Below are 16,202 nucleotides of genomic sequence, written 5' to 3' on the forward strand. Positions count from 1 at the left end.
GGTTTTGACCGATGGCCTTAGTCAATATTACTTTTGACAAATTTTTCTAGTCGTATCATCGAACTCCCACGGGATAGGCAAGTAATATTTTCAGGTATTATAGATAATTATATCATGCATCAATATAAAGTAAATATAGCTGCCAATTTTCTAGGACAACGGAGAAAAAAATGTTTTCTGAAAATCATAAATTATTAAGTAATTCCTAATTTACTGCAGCAATAACCATTTATTTTTGCATAAAGGTAGACGTTATAGTGATAGGTAAATTTATTTACAAAATTCTGACTTAATGTAATTTTTTTAGAAAATATGCTTCTAAAACTGCTTTTTTGATAAAATCACAATATCGAATATTTCTTCGAAACTAAGCAAATACAACTACTAGTTCCTTCATCAATTTTATACATAATAGTAATATCTAACGATTGAATTAATAAAACAGGGATGTCCGCTTCTAAGGGAAAATAAAAGACTGTGGGGCGCAAAGCTAGTACATAATATTGCTGATTGACAATAAAAACTTACCCGAAATATTGTGGGTTTTGATATCGGCATCCTTGTCCAAGTACATGGTCATAGCTTGAGGAAACAGCCTCAGTATTTCTGACAGACAATTCAACGCTGATGACTTCACTGACACTCTGACAGTCCTGTGAAAGAATTATAACTCTGTATCATAATGTATCTAATGTATTAAGTCGACTTATAATAAAAATTACACGCTCGTTGAAGTGATTTAAAGTGACGCTTAGTACGAAAATTACATTTTAAAACAGTGTTCAACAAGCGTGTAACTTTTTATTAGTAAGATTTCATTTATTTTTAGAGGCTTGCACTAAGTCTCGGTTAAACTCTAACACTACACTGAGACGAACATGTGGGCCAGTGCTGAAGAAGAAGCAGTGTTTAACAACACATTACATATTCAAGTTAAAATGTCGAATACACTAACTACCTCGCTCTTGTTAAATATCTGCAAGCGAGACAGAAAGCACTGTCAGTCCGACTACGCAAAGCAGCTTCAACACGTCGAGGCCGACTTGATTTGTGCCATTTTCAAAGTGAGACGAGTTACAAAATGGGACCAAGTGGAATGGAACTTGGGTTAATTAAATGATATAATGAAGGATGATAGATGATACCCCTTCCCACCCTTTGAGTCTCAGTAAAGTTGTGCTTTACTGAGACTTCATATGGACTACTTGAGAGAATCCGAAGAATCACGCTGCACTGTTTTGTTTCATTTGCCCTCATTCGTGCACGTTCACGAACACTTAATGGTTAATAAATCCACCATTATTACACATTAATAGTCGTCTAAACACGAATTTTTGAAAATAAAACAAAACTGCTAACATGACGCTTCACATTCCCGCCAAGAAGCCAGCCTCAACTCTTGTTGTGCGACCTATATTATTTCTTTTTAAAACACTCACCGGTCATGTATAAGATCGCCTTTGTTTCCAGCCAGCAAGTACTTGGAGGCGAGCAGTCTGGAACAGTATTTCAGGGGCACGTCCTCATCAGTAGACGCGCCAATGTTTATCTGCAAGTAAATAAAAAAAAATATTGATAAAATATTAAGGGTTTTTTTTTAAGAACCGTTGTGGTAAAATGTGCTTGTGTTACGACTTGTCACCATCATTCGAGGGCAATCGATTTCTGACTTTGTGACTGTGGGACCACCTCGGGAGTATATCCTATCGAACAAAAAAATTTGGGAATACATTCATAATTGACGGAGTTCTGCGGTAACATACATCCTTTTTTGAAGTCGGTTAAAAAAAACATTCTTGATGGTCTACATCTATCTACGCACGGACATTGCCCGCGGGTGGCTTGACCGGAGGGAGCAGCGAGCGGGCGGCGAGCGTTCGGCGAACGAACGAGCAATGTTCGGTTCGCGAGCGAACATCCACGAAAACGGCCCTGACGCACTCTCTTCAACGACTTTGCACTAAACGGTCTCATCTTGTCATTGTAATTTTATATCGAATAGTAGATTACTAATTTTATACAGTCCACTCGTTATTTCATTTAGTAACTTCCACTACACATACTATCGAAGTAACAACATCTAGTCCTATCCTAAACTTCTCTATTCCTATACACTACTCGCTTCGGCGCTTTGACGAAATACCGAAGGAGTAAGACACTTCGTGTTCAAACTTCATTGGCGCAGTTACACTGCCCGAAATTGGTCGGACAGAAGTTACACAGAAGTATGGGCGTCGCACGGCAAACGAACCGAACTGCGAGTTTACACTGACTCGATCAATTTCGCGCATAGTGTAACTGCGCCACATAACGCTTCGAGCTTCCTTTACTCGGGCCCTTTACCGACAATCGGAAGTTGGGAGAGGTGAGTCGAGGTTGTTAGAAGCGAAGTGCGTGTTCACACTCCCTACTTCGTTCAACTTCGCGAGTAGTGTGGCAACCAAAACTGCCAGACTTGACGCTTCGGTTTCCCGCCAATAAGTTCAAACAGGTTTCACAGCGCCATCTACTCAATCAACTTACATGACACTTTCAGTTTCTTTGTCGGTGTCAGAAGCTCCGATAGATAGCACTGTTCGGTTTTAATTCGCGATATCATTTGAATTTAGCCAATTTTAGATATACTGGAGATTAAATTTGATATTTTAAGACTGGTATATTTCGATGTACGCTAGTTATAAATAATCTCATCCTTTGTTGAAGTCGGTTAGTAAATATAAATCTTCATGATTATTTTTGGAAAGCGCACTTATTAAGTAAGTGCGCCATAGATGAACTGTGCCAGGGAGAAGACACACTTTGCAGAACAGAAAAGAAGCTGAAAGCAAATGATAGGTATGCCAGCGGTCAACGGTAATTATATTGTGGTAGAACAACCAAATTTAATAATTTTAAGGATCCTTTTTGCATACTTTTACTCGACATTTCAAGTGTTACACGCTGCGCTTTCCGTTGCTGCCCCATCGGCCGTCAGTTCTGCGTACTATGTATTTTTAACTATGTATTTTTAAAGCCTGTAAACCTTTGAAAAAGAGGCTGACAATAGTGACTGAGTTTCTTGCGCTGCTTCTTCTCAGCACTGGCCCATTTATTGTCCTGAAGCAGTAGTAGGATTAATAAGGGACTTGTAAAAGTGCTTTTTTTAAGCCTATTTACAGAAATAAATGAGTTTTATGAGTTTTACTATGTGCCCTGTCCATTGCCACTTCAGCTTGCTAATCCGTCGGGATATGTCAGCGACATAGTTCGTTTCGGGTTTGGCCATAGAGATATAGAGAGATGCCAACTAATGCGCTAAGTTTGAAACTCTAGGTAGGTAATTTTTTGGGTATTCATAGCACCGTTGCTCTAGAAGAGATGCCCACCGCCCTCTAGGGAGAGGAAAAAACCACTGAAGAACACTGATGATAATGACTACGACTTAGGTTGTACACCCTTGACATGAATTTTAAATTTTACTGTCTTTCAATTTAAATCATAATTGTCATTTTTATGAATAAAGATATGAAGAAAAATTGATTGCATTTTTTTATATCATTTTTTCGAAAACTTATCGATACATCTATGTGAACCGTACGAAACATACCCAGCACTAGTCACATTCGTTTGACAGCCGTCATTCTAATCAAGCTATATTGGATAGACTATAGGTACTGTAAAAGTCAAACCTGCCAACATAACAGTGCAAGAAACAGTGCTGCTAACATTTAAATAAATATGACGTTTGCTAACAAATAAGGTTTTGCTTGTTTATTTTTCTATCCCATCAGTGCAATGCAATGATGACATTGACCAATTGACAATAGTTTTTTTTATTTAATAGAAATAATAATGGCAGGTTGAACCAACAAGAAGGTTTTAGTTTATCAATCATAATAATCTTCTTGACAAGATAAATCGTCAAACAACTTTGATCTGGATAATTTTGAACTTTACTGACGAACAGTTAAAGATTATTTTCTCTAACTCGAGATTATTCTGTAACATAGTTTCAAAAGGTAATATGTGCTCGCGATTCGTTGAAGGAATCAATTTGAAAACTGACGAACCTTTTCATTCCGTGACTGTACTTTTTTAAGTTGCCTCAAGACACTGAGAGGTAAATAAGCAGTTAATATTATTCATGATAATTCATGCTAGATCATGTATTTCCTCCGCCATTTTCCGCAGTTTGGCACCTCACGTCACATCATTTTACCGAAGTCAGCCCTATAGCTTCGGCGCAGTACCGATCACTGACGTTTGTCAACAAAATGGTGATTGACTCTTGAGACAAGCTAAATTACACTATATTGTTAATGACATTGAGCATACATTTTTTTAAATACCTTCGCGAAGTAAAACTTCTGTACATAGTACTTATTATTATTCTGTGGGTTTGGCCTACTGACCTTGAATCCAGCTCCTCCCATGACTTGCTCGACCGCGTCACCCTGGTCACTTTCCTTCTCATACTCCTCGAATTCCTGGAGTTTTTCCGTCAGATCTTTAGATAGTTGTTCTGCTGACGGTATCGGTATGTCGTTTTCGCTTGCTGGGGAGTCTGGTGTCTGAAATGATTTGGAAAAGCGGGAATTAGAATATGTGAGAGCTTTGTTCCCTTAATCATCATTAGGTCATTTATTATACAGGGTGGAATTTTGTAATGCCACCTGGAGGGAAAGTACTCTTAATATTGTAGATAGAAAAATGTTCTCAAAGAAAACATTCCTTTATTTTTTTAAAGAAATAGAACTGTATTCAAAGATTTCCAAAAATTTGCTTGCCACGCCCGGGAATCGAACCAACTAAAATCTGTTAAAAATTACACCCTGTATTTTTATTACATCGATCGTTAGGGTTAAGTATAAGGATGAAATCTCTCTAACATATTTGATAAATCAAATGAAAGGAAAACCATGAAATCTTAAATTATTTTTATTATGTTACAGAAAAATTTATGGTATGGTAGTAAATTTTCGAAAAATTTTCGAAAATCTTTGAATGCAGTTCTCTTTCTTTTCAAAAATAAAGGAATGCTTTCCTTGAGAACATTTTTCTATCTACAATATTAAGAGTACTTTCCCTCCAGGTGGCATTACAAAATTCCACCCTGTATACTGTAGCAGTACCCTATATTACCAGAGACAACGCCTTTACTTATAAAAAAATATACGCAAATTGAACACGAATTTAAACTGTAGTTTTGTAATATATTGTTTTAAACTTTCATAGTCACTAACAAAATTATTATTACTGACGGGATTGAGTAATAAAAGACTGCGAAAGAGGGTAGACCGAAACTGCCCATAACATCTCGTCCGCAAGTTTCTTCAGTTACTCCATGACCATGGCGCTTGCAACAGTGCCGAAATATCGGAAACTCAAAATTAAGGTACATGGTAGCAATCCCGTCAGTAATAATATTTTTTGTGGTTTTGTATTAAAAACATAATTTTTGAACCAGTGTTCATCTTTTTTGTTGACCAACATCACATCTATCAAATATTTTTGTTACTGTCTTATGTAATTACTCTTTCAGCCAATTTACACAATCATTTTTTAAAGTAATGTAATAATATAAGAAAAGCTTTTACATGAACAAATAAATTTGAAAAATCATTCTGACCTGTATACTCAAGTCCTCAACGCTAAAACTCGGCGTATTCAACTGTAGCAAGCTTCCCAGCTGTAGTTCTCCTCTGAAAGACAGTTCCATCTGATCTCTTGGCTCTGACGATGGACTGGGCACGTAGCGAGTTGATATTATGCTGGTAGAACCTGGTAAATATAGTGTTTGTAAATTAAAATTAATAAGGAAAAGATACCTAGAGGTGACCCTTGCAGCACCCCTTATTTATTTCTTTAGAAATATATATTATTTGTATGTTAATTGTGTATCTTAAACCGTGATTGAGATCATACATGAATATTTTGGCTAGAATTTGATAAATTTTAGTGAGTAGAAATAAGTTCTACATGGTCAAATGCCTGAGACAGTTTACTGTACAATGGGCAAATAAATACAACAACATAATGTCGTATATTTTCAGTTATATGCTTTTATAACAGGTATAGTAAGCTTTTTTTAACGTTAATCATAATAACCGTCATGATATCTTGTAAACCCCTTATCATAGCTACTCTAACCACTTACTGATATTCCTCCTGTGCCCTTTATCCGTTTGTCTCTGATCCAAATTGACGAGAATCGGGTGTTTTTCCAACAAAGCCTTTCTGTACTCGCCATTAGCCTGCGATAGTATGGTCATGAGGCATTCCAAGACTGCATTCTGGATATTGTGGTCGTTTGCGGTCTGTTCTATGTAGTTGATGCAGAGGTTGTATAGCTAAAACATTGTAGCATTTTGATTAGTCATTGCAAGGATTTATCAGATCATAATTACAAACATTTCTTGATATTTTTGGGGCGAGCGAAAGGGTGTGTTACTTATATGCGTTTAACGCTGTAACGCTGCCAATTCGCTCATTGCACGGTCTGTCCCGGCCGCTTGCTTTGGTGTTGGCCTTGAGGGAGAGCGCTGGTTGTGTAGATCCTCAAGGCAAGCCTGACTGTTATCCTTCTCGTGGTTGCCGCCTGTTTTTGGTCTGGTTCCTTATGAAACAGACGTAACGGAAATGGTCAGACGCATCCCATGCTCCTTAACACCCTTTTCCTACCCCGATCCTGCTTTGCTTTTGCATTTCCTTCCTCTCCTAGGGATACCACAAACCTTGAGGTCCTTAGCCTCCTCAAAAAGTGTGGTCATGGCTACCTTGGGAAAGTACCATGGACGATTTCCCCCTAATTCAAGGTGTGATGCGAACCGTGCCGATGAACGCGTGGCTGAGAGGGAGCTCAGTCTTGAACGGTGCCTGCCCGAGACCAGAGCGATTCGGTGCAGTATTCAGCTCTTCCCTGGGCATGCGGGGCTCTGCCGAGGGTGACCGATTACTTCCCTAGCTACTCGTGGGAACTTTTATGAATACCTTTTCCATAAAAACACCCAAAACTCCTCCCTTAGGGGAACAATTGGACAGGCCTGACGGAGAGCCTTCATTGACCTCCAAATCGCCTTGCTCCAAAATTTCGGAGAGTCTCTCGGCTATGTCTGTGGGGGGCACTAGTGCTGAACCACAAACAGAGTCGACAAAGACCCCGAAGGACACAAAGCGTGCCAGGCTTTGTGGTGCGGCCAGGAAGAGGTTCCGGAGGCTGATTGCAGCGGAACTTGGTGCTGAACAAGCCCTTGCTCTCTGCAGGAAGCCCTGGGATCAAATTCCGGTCGACAATCCTCCTCCCGATCCAAAGGCGAAAAAACGCCTACGTTCGGAGGAAGAATCCCCGCGGGAACAGCCGAAGAAAACCTCTAGGCTGGACGTCACGGCAACCCCCCTCCCTAAGGTACAATACAGCGTTGTAGCTGGCGCCGTGCGAGTGGGTGTCCGAAATTCGGCCCCCATGAGCGAGGACCAGATGCGACTGCTGCATGACGCCCTTCTCGAGTCCATCGCCAAGATGGCCGGGAAGAAGGGAGTCCCGCGACCAAGATTTGCTGGTTTCTCCTACAAGACGGGGTGGGTCCTGGTTAACTGTGAGAACCAGGAAAGCCATGACTGGGTTGTAGGAGAGATCAGGCAAATCAAACCGTGGCCTGAGGCGGAACTCTCGACCATACCCGAGAGCGAACTGCCTAGGCCACAGGTGGGGACCACTTTCATACCCATCAGCGAGGCGGCAACGGTCGAAAAGGCTTTGCCGCTGCTGGAGGCGCAGAATGATGGTCTCAACCCGGGGCTATGGCGAGTTCTCCATAAGCGGGCCGAGGCGGGAGGGACTGTGGTGACCTTCTCGTTGGACGATCCGTCGGCGGAGACTCTCCGTGCAAATAACGGCAGAGCTGGCCTTGGCTTTAAATATGTAATATTTAATGTCAGGGGGGGCTCTGCCGCGGAACAGCCCAACGTGGAAACACCTAGGCCGTCGACTTCTGCTGGAGTGCAAGAGGCAACGAGGAGCCCTGCGGGGACCTCGCGCCAAAGGCCTCCGCTGAGGTCGACCAAAGGCCGGGGTGGAGCCACGAGGGGCGGCACAAGTCGTAGGGGGGTAAGAGGAGGCGGAGGGAATAGAGGACGTCCACGTCCCCTACCCAAGAAGCCTCACACACCCGCCCTACGCTAAGCCAATGGCTCCCTACAACAGCAGAGCGAGGATCTTGCAGGGTAACCTCCATCATGCAGCAGCTGCGACTGCGGTGGTGGAGTGTTGCTTTGCCAAACAGAACATAGACCTCGCTCTGATCCAAGAACCTTGGATATCCAACGGCAACATCCAGGGGCTAGGGGCCGCCGGTAAGATTCTCTTCAATAATGGTGGCTATAGACCCAGGGCGTGCATCGTTCATAACAAAAATATTGACCTTTTACCTGTTCCAGAGCTTTGCAATGACGACCTGGTCGCAGGATACATCAATCTCCAAGGGTGGAGTGGGGCTAGAGTAATCGTCTGCTCAGCCTACCTCCCCGGTGATAAGCCCAATCCCACACAAGACCTGGTGAACGTTGTGGCCTACGCACAAAGACACAACGCCGACCTGCTTGTGGGATGCGATGCCAATGCCCACCACACCTCGTGGGGGAGCACCGACATCAACAAAAGAGGTGAGTTACTTTATGACTTCCTTCTATCTAACAATCTGCATACACTTAACCTAGGATGCACACCGACCTTTGTAACGTGTAACAGACAAAAAGTTCTTGACATAACTTTCGCAACGAATGCCTTAGCCAGGCACGTCATCGACTGGCAGGTAAGTAATGAAAACTCTATGTCAGATCACCGACACATTCGATTTAACCTGGAAGCATCGCTGCCAAGGCGAATCGAAACCTACAGGGATCCAAGGGCTACTGACTGGGACCATTTCAGGGACCAGTTAAAAACCAACCTTGATGTGATCCCGAAAATCATCAGAACTGTGGAGTGCTTGGAATTAGCAGTGGAGGTAGTCACAGTAGGAATAACCAAAGCCTACGAGGACAGCTGCCCTGTGAAAACCAAAGCATCCACAAGTAAAGTCTCATGGTGGAACTCTAAGCTGCAAAAGCTACGAGAAGAAACCAGGAGACTCTTTAATAGAGCTAAAAAATCCCATGAATGGGACACATATAAGAAAGCTCTAACCAAATATAACACTGAGATCAGGAAAGCAAAGAGAGCATCGTGGAGGAAACTGTGCGAGGATGTCGAAAGTCTTCCTGGAGCAGCAAGACTCCAAAAAATGATCTCCAAAACTCCTGTTAGGCAGATTGGGCTTCTGAAAAGACCCGATGGAACTTTCACTTCATGTGAAAACGACACATTGGAGCTGCTGGCAGCAACCCACTTCCCTGGATCGGTGGGCAGCAATTGCTCGGCGACTACACATAGCAACCTTCGCAGGCCGAAGAATGACGACTGGCGGAGGGCTGCTATAATCATAAGACCCAACCAGGTAAAATGGGCCATCAGCTCCTTTAAACCATATAAAGCGTGTGGCGAGGACAACATATTCCCTGCTCAACTGAAGGAGGGGATGGAAATCCTCACTCCACATCTGGTCAAAATCTTCAGAGCCAGCTTGGCCTGGGGACATATACCGGAACGATGGACCACAGTAAAAGTCATATTCATTCCAAAGGCTGGCAGAAAGGACTACGCCTTGCCAAAGTCCTTTAGGCCAATAAGCCTCTCATCCTTCCTTATGAAGGTTATGGAAAAGGTAATTGACATCTATATTAGGGACGTAGCACTAAAAACGAAACCTATTCACCACACACAGCATGCCTACCGCAGAGGTAAATCTACGGAAACAGCCCTGATCAGCCTGATTGACAGGGTCGAAAAGGCACTGGAAGACAAGGAAATCGCCCTTTGCGCATTTCTAGACATAGAGGGAGCTTTTGACAACACTCCTACTACACTGCTGGTCGAAGGTCTGGTTGCAAAAAGCCTTGACCTGACGACCACGAGATGGGTGGAGTCGATGCTCTCCAACAGGAGAGCTAAGGTATCTCTGCTTCAAACCACTATGGAAGTTACAACCACCAGAGGATGCCCGCAAGGGGGCGTTCTTTCGCCCCTTCTCTGGACTCTGGCGGTTGATACACTACTGTATAAAATGGCCGACCTCAACATTGACACTCAAGGGTACGCTGACGACCTTGTTGTCATAGTAAGGGGCTTCTGCCAAAGTACAATATCTTCCATAATGCAAAGAGCGCTAAACACCATAGGTGGGTGGTGCAAAAGAAACAGTTTATCAGTTAACGCTGATAAAACTGTCATTATTCCATTTACCAGGCGTAGACAGTTGAACAAACTAGTCAAACCCTCTCTAAATGGAAAAGAGATCGAGTTTTCCACGGAAGTCAAATATCTGGGCGTCACTATCGACCAGAAACTAACATGGAATACTCACCTTAATAACATCATACAAAAGGCAAAAATTGCCTTAGGCTCCTGTAGCCGCATGATGGGCAACAATTGGGGCTTGAATCCCCGATCTGTCTTATGGCTGTATACCACTATCGTGAGGCCGACTATATCGTACGCCTCTGTAGTGTGGTATCACAAAACCAGCCAAAAGACAGTAACAGTTAAACTAGGTAGTCTGCAAAGGCTTGCCTGTCTCATGGCAACTGGGGCAATGTCAACCGCACCTGGGGCGGCCCTGAACGCACTACTGTGCCTAACGCCCCTAAGTATGCACATTGCTAAGGAGGCGGAGGCAAGTGCCTACAGGATAGACGCTCAGGGGGGCTTCCATTGCATATCCCAGAGAATGAGAACATTACTGGAGGCTATAAAGAGCACACCTACTCTTTGCATGACTTCTGACATCATGGTTCCAAGTTGTAGCTTCCAAAAGAACTACAAAGTGGAAATACCACACAGGGAGGACTGGCTGAATAAGCAAGTCACCTGTGAGAAGGGCAGCCTTATATGGTTTACTGATGGGTCAAAAATGGGCCCTAACGTAGGCTTTGGCGTGTATGGAGAGCAGCCGAAGCTTAGGCTATCTCAAAGCCTGGGCAAATTTGCCTCTATCTTTCAGGCAGAAGTCTACGCCATTATTGAATGTGCGGAAGCTAACCTGCGAAAAAATTATGCCAACCACATAATTTACATTAACTCAGACAGTCAGGCCGCGCTGCTGGCCTTAAACTCCAACTTAATCACCTCAAAGTTGGTAGAAAACTGCATGAGTCGACTAAATACTCTAGGAGAACGAAACAGAGTAACGCTGAGATGGGTTCCAGGTCATGCGGGAATCGAGGGCAATGAAAATGCCGACGAACTAGCCAGAGCGGGAGCGGAGGGAACACAATATGGTCCAGAACCCTTTTGTGGTGTTCCCAAAAGTCTCGCTCGAATGACCCTGGAGAACATCTATTTAAACAAATCCTTTATGGCATGGTCAGACACGCCAGGATTAACTCATTCCAAAGCTCTCATAAAAGCCTATGATCGAAAAAGCTCTAAGCAGATCATAGGACTGAGTAGGACCAAAATGCGCATCTTAGTTCGAGCCCTCACTGGACACTGCAGCTTAAACAAGCACTTGTCCACTATGGGACTGTCCGAAACAAGAACGTGCAGGATGTGCCAAGAGGCAGATGAAACGCCACTACACATGCTCACGGACTGCGGACCTCTGATGCGCAAGCGGAGCTTACACCTGGGCAAACACATCCTAAGCCCACAAGATGTAAAACATATCGCCCCCCAAAAGATACTGCACTTCCTAATGGATGCAGGACTCGGAGGCGAACTGTAAGGAAAACAGCGGCGATCACAATAGATCGATAACGGTCGCAGTGATACTAGGACTTTATTGAACTAGAATAGCCGCTCAACACAATAAAAAAAAAAAAAAAAAAAAATGGTCATGAGGCATTCCAAGACTGCATTCTGGATATTGTGGTCGTTTGCGGTCTGTTCTATGTAGTTGATGCAGAGGTTGTATAGCTAAAACATTGTAGCATTTTGATTAGTCATTGCAAGGATTTATCAGATCATAATTACAAACATTTCTTGATATTTTTACTGGTCAAGAAACATTATAAATGCTATTTTATGCACTTTTTGTATGATGCTAAATAAAATTATTATCGAAAGATAAGAATAGTAAGACCACCAGCTACTAGAATATATTGCGATGGAGAAAAATTGTAACTATAATTTATTTTATTATCAAAGAAAATATTTTAATGGGCATAATATTTATCTCTCCAATGGCGCAGTTATACTATGCGGGAAATTTAAAGGGACGAAGCGCAAGTATGCGCACCGAAGTATAAATAAGCGACTCACGGCGAAACTAACTAAAGTTCGTGCCTACACTATACGTCTCGACCAATTTTCCACATAGTGTAACTGCGCCATAATGCATCACAGAGCAAAAAAACAATATTTAACAAAAACTTTGTTCTATTCACTTACCTCCAAATAATCGTGTACAGTGAACAGTTCGTTTTCAGTGAACTTGGTTATGTCGTTCAGTTGGAATATGGCTTTGATCACGCAAAACCAGCCCATCACTGTCGCGTTATCAGTCGATGTGGGCCAGAGTTTCTCTGTAAAAATCATAAAAATAATTGTTTACTTGGTAGTCAACCTTTCAGTTAGTGACAGTCTACTGGGTAAATCTAACTAAAGAGTACCATAAAGCACGATCTTCCGTTTTTTTCAGCCAGACCAAATCATCCACTCTCTGGTAAACTGGAGATGATTGTAGTGGACTAATACCCGTTTTCACCATCAATCCGTTATTTTTAAGTGACCCCTATGGTAACACATAACAGGAATTTTGTTTTCATAGGGGTCACTTAAAAATTAGGGATTGATGGTGAAAACGGGCATTAATGATCTTTTCACCTTATTAGTAGGGGAGGCCTATGTTCAGCAGTGGACGTCCTGTGACTGAAATGATGATTATGGTAGTAAGACACGGGTCTTAAGGCAACGTTTATTAATGAGTTAATCACTGGATGGAGTCACATAAATCACAGTCCATAAATCCTCTCCACTGATCGACATTATCACACTAGAATAGTTCGAGAAGCGATTGAAATATTTTGCCATTAAGTACGAATACGGATACTGTGAGTGTTGTGTGTCGTGGTAACATCGTTAGTGGTAGTGTAACAAATGACAATATGAGGATAGTTGGAAATTTTCAAGCCCGCCCGAACGGACGACGCCGCGAACCGCCAGTCTGCTTGTGACCACGGCTTAAGACCCCACAGTCTTTTATTTTGCCTTAGAAGCGGACATCCCTGTTTTATTAATTCAATCGTTAGATATTACTATTATGTATAAAATTGATGAAGGAACTAGTTGTATTTGCTTAGTTTCAAAGAAATATTCGATTTTGTGATTTTATAAAAAAAAAACAGTTTTAGAAGCATATTTTCTAAAAAAAATTACATTAACCCATATATGCCCAGAGGCACGAAAACGACCCAATGGTCCATGTTCTCTTGCGATGCTTATTAAAAAAAAACTGTACGTTTGTTTTCTGTTTTAATGCCATAAATATAATCTTGAAAGAACTTCCTAGTTAAATATAACAGTCAATAAGTTCGTTCGCCTCCAGTTTTTTTCGAATTTGACATTGAACTTCAAAGATTTTTTTGTTGTTGAAATTAGTGCACCCAGTCTCACAAAACTGTAAGTATTCTTTTATGTATTCTGTTTTGAACGATTATTGCGATTGAAATAATGAAATGAATATATTTCCAATGTAAATAAGTAACAAGTGTAGTGAAAATATAAATATGTGCTTTGTTGTTATTTTTTACAAAAGATCTGTTGGTCGAAAACGACCGCATGGGCATATATGAGACCAGAATGTAGGTTTTCATAGTATAAAGTATTTCAAATAAAAGTAGTGTTTATTATACACCATGTTACTTTGCATTCTTGCCATATTCACAGAGATAAAAGTAGGTAACAGTACCTATTATTTAAGATAAACAAGAAACTCCCATAAAGAAAGTACACTAAGATTTTAGTAAATTTGGTTTTTCAGTACAAATTGGAATAAACCAATTTTGACTCGCACGTTCTACAGGTGCAAGTGGAATAAACCTAGTGGGCGTGGCCTAGTTCTTAATTTTATGGCTTTGGGTACCAGCCTTTTTATCCAGTCATAATAACTATTTTAAAATACTCTTCAGTTGATTTCAGATTTTCCTTTCTACTTTACGGGCTTAGGACCGTCAAAAATACGTAATAATTATTAGGGTTTCAATTAATTTACAACATTGTACCCTATTTTTACAAATTAATAAATTAAGTATGAAATGAAATCACCTTATTCACGATTAATTATTTATTCATAAGTTCCTACTTACAAAGTTAACGTACTGCGAAGCAAGTGTTCAAAGTGTCCTCCGTTCTGATGAAGGCACAGTCTAGCACGGCGAAGCGTAGGTTTTTCGCTTCAGTTTTCGCAACACATAAACGTTTTGTATCAGTTTCACTAAAACAATCCTTTCATGTAACGCGTTTACACTGTTTATCTCTTCTGCGCATACCTACCAGTCGTTTCAAGTCACTCCAAAAATCCATTGGTGTCAGGTCCGAGGATCGTGGTGGCCAAGGTACTGGACCCCTCGTCCAATCCACTGTTCACCAAACGTATTATTCGCGCACTTGACGTCCTTATTGTGGGGGAGCACCATCCTGCTGGTAGTAGAGCATTTTGTGTAACGCTAAGGGTACGTCATCAAGCATTTCGTCTAAGACGTCTTGCAGACACTCCAAGCACCATTTTGATTAAATTATTCGTTGTTTGAATACACTTCAGTCATTTTTGTATTATTTATAACGTGATTTGTGTTTGATGGATTTCTCAGTTTTTTTACAAGTGTCAAAAAGACATTTTAAAGACAATAGATTGCAATAGATATTTAAAAAAACAATAAAAAGTAAAAAAGTCTCCATCGCCATCGCCAACAAGTGATGTGCATGCGTTACGATAATTAGTGGTGTGTTTAACAGATTGTCGATAAAATAAAATACTCAAGATTAAAAAAAAAATTTTTCGGGCATTATTTTTTTACGGATTTGTGTTCAGTATCAGTAATATAGTAACCTCTGTAAATATGGCAAGAATGCAAAGTAACACCCTGTATAATTAGTTTATAATTTCATCAAATTATAGCAAATATTGTAAAATAATGATATTTGGTTAATTTAGGAACTTGTATAATTACACAGTTAGTACAATTTAGCCATGAAATGCTGCAAACACTTGTTTGTTTTTGCATCCTGCACAATTTCTACGAATCTGACCAGTGAGGATCAAATGCTAAGCACACATACCGCCTTTTAGTGGAATATTAGAAGGCATTGTGCGTGTTGAAGGTCCAGGCTGAGTTCGAGGAGATCCATTTGTTAGAAGCAAATTTTTAGCACTTTACCTTCGAATCTCTAAAGTGTCTACAAATGCTCCAAGTGATCTCGCTATTATATCAGAGTTATTGATGAGAAGGAAAAAAACTGTTTATGGTATTCTCACATGGTTGATTGATGTCACCGTCAATAATAACTCTGGAGTTTCGAAAGTACATTGCTGGAAATTTGCTTCATGGATCTCCTTGAATTCAGCCTGGACCTTCAACACGTCCAGTGCCGTCTAATATACCACTAAGTGTAAGGCGGTATGATGCTGAGCATTTGATCCTCACCGGTGAGATTCGTAGAAATTATGCAGTATGCAAAAACATTACTGTGAAGAAATGCAGTAAGTGCGGTATAAATCTCCATGAAAAATGTTTTGCAGCCTAAATTGTACTAACTGTATTATTATTCAAGTTCCTAAATAAACCAAATATGATTATTTTACACTATTTGCTATAATCGGTTCAAATTAGTGAACTAATTCTATGATGAATACGACTATTATTTGAAAATACGTTATACCACGAACATCTATATTCTAGTCTCATATATGTCCAGGCGGTCGTTTTCGACCCACTGAAAAAAAAATAGTTACAAGTACTGAAATCCAATAACTCATCGTGGTTCATGATTAGGGGCCTACATAGAGTAAATATACCAAATTACATAAAAATCTGTGACCTAAATAGTTCTGGGCATATATAGGTTAAGTCAGAATTTTGTAAATAAATTTACCTATCACTATAACGTCTACCTTTATGCAAAAATAAAT

General features: G+C 40.9%; 1 protein-coding gene across 1 annotated transcript in view; it reads right to left on the bottom strand.

Moving 5' to 3' along the window:
- LOC135083633 (huntingtin) overlaps positions 1-16,202 on the bottom strand; it is an 87,707-nt gene that overhangs the window by 64,405 nt on the left and 7,100 nt on the right. Inside the window, exons 6-11 of the mRNA XM_063978336.1 lie at positions 12,464-12,597; positions 6,137-6,329; positions 5,609-5,760; positions 4,392-4,550; positions 1,440-1,549; positions 529-653 (exon numbers count right to left, since the gene is read on the bottom strand). Of these exons, the coding sequence (XP_063834406.1) occupies positions 529-653; positions 1,440-1,549; positions 4,392-4,550; positions 5,609-5,760; positions 6,137-6,329; positions 12,464-12,597 (873 nt within the window). The remainder of the gene's footprint in view (positions 1-528; positions 654-1,439; positions 1,550-4,391; positions 4,551-5,608; positions 5,761-6,136; positions 6,330-12,463; positions 12,598-16,202) is intronic.

The sequence above is a fragment of the Ostrinia nubilalis genome, chromosome 24 (genome assembly GCF_963855985.1).
Source record: "Ostrinia nubilalis chromosome 24, ilOstNubi1.1, whole genome shotgun sequence".
NCBI classification, from domain to species: Eukaryota; Metazoa; Arthropoda; class Insecta; order Lepidoptera; family Crambidae; genus Ostrinia; species Ostrinia nubilalis.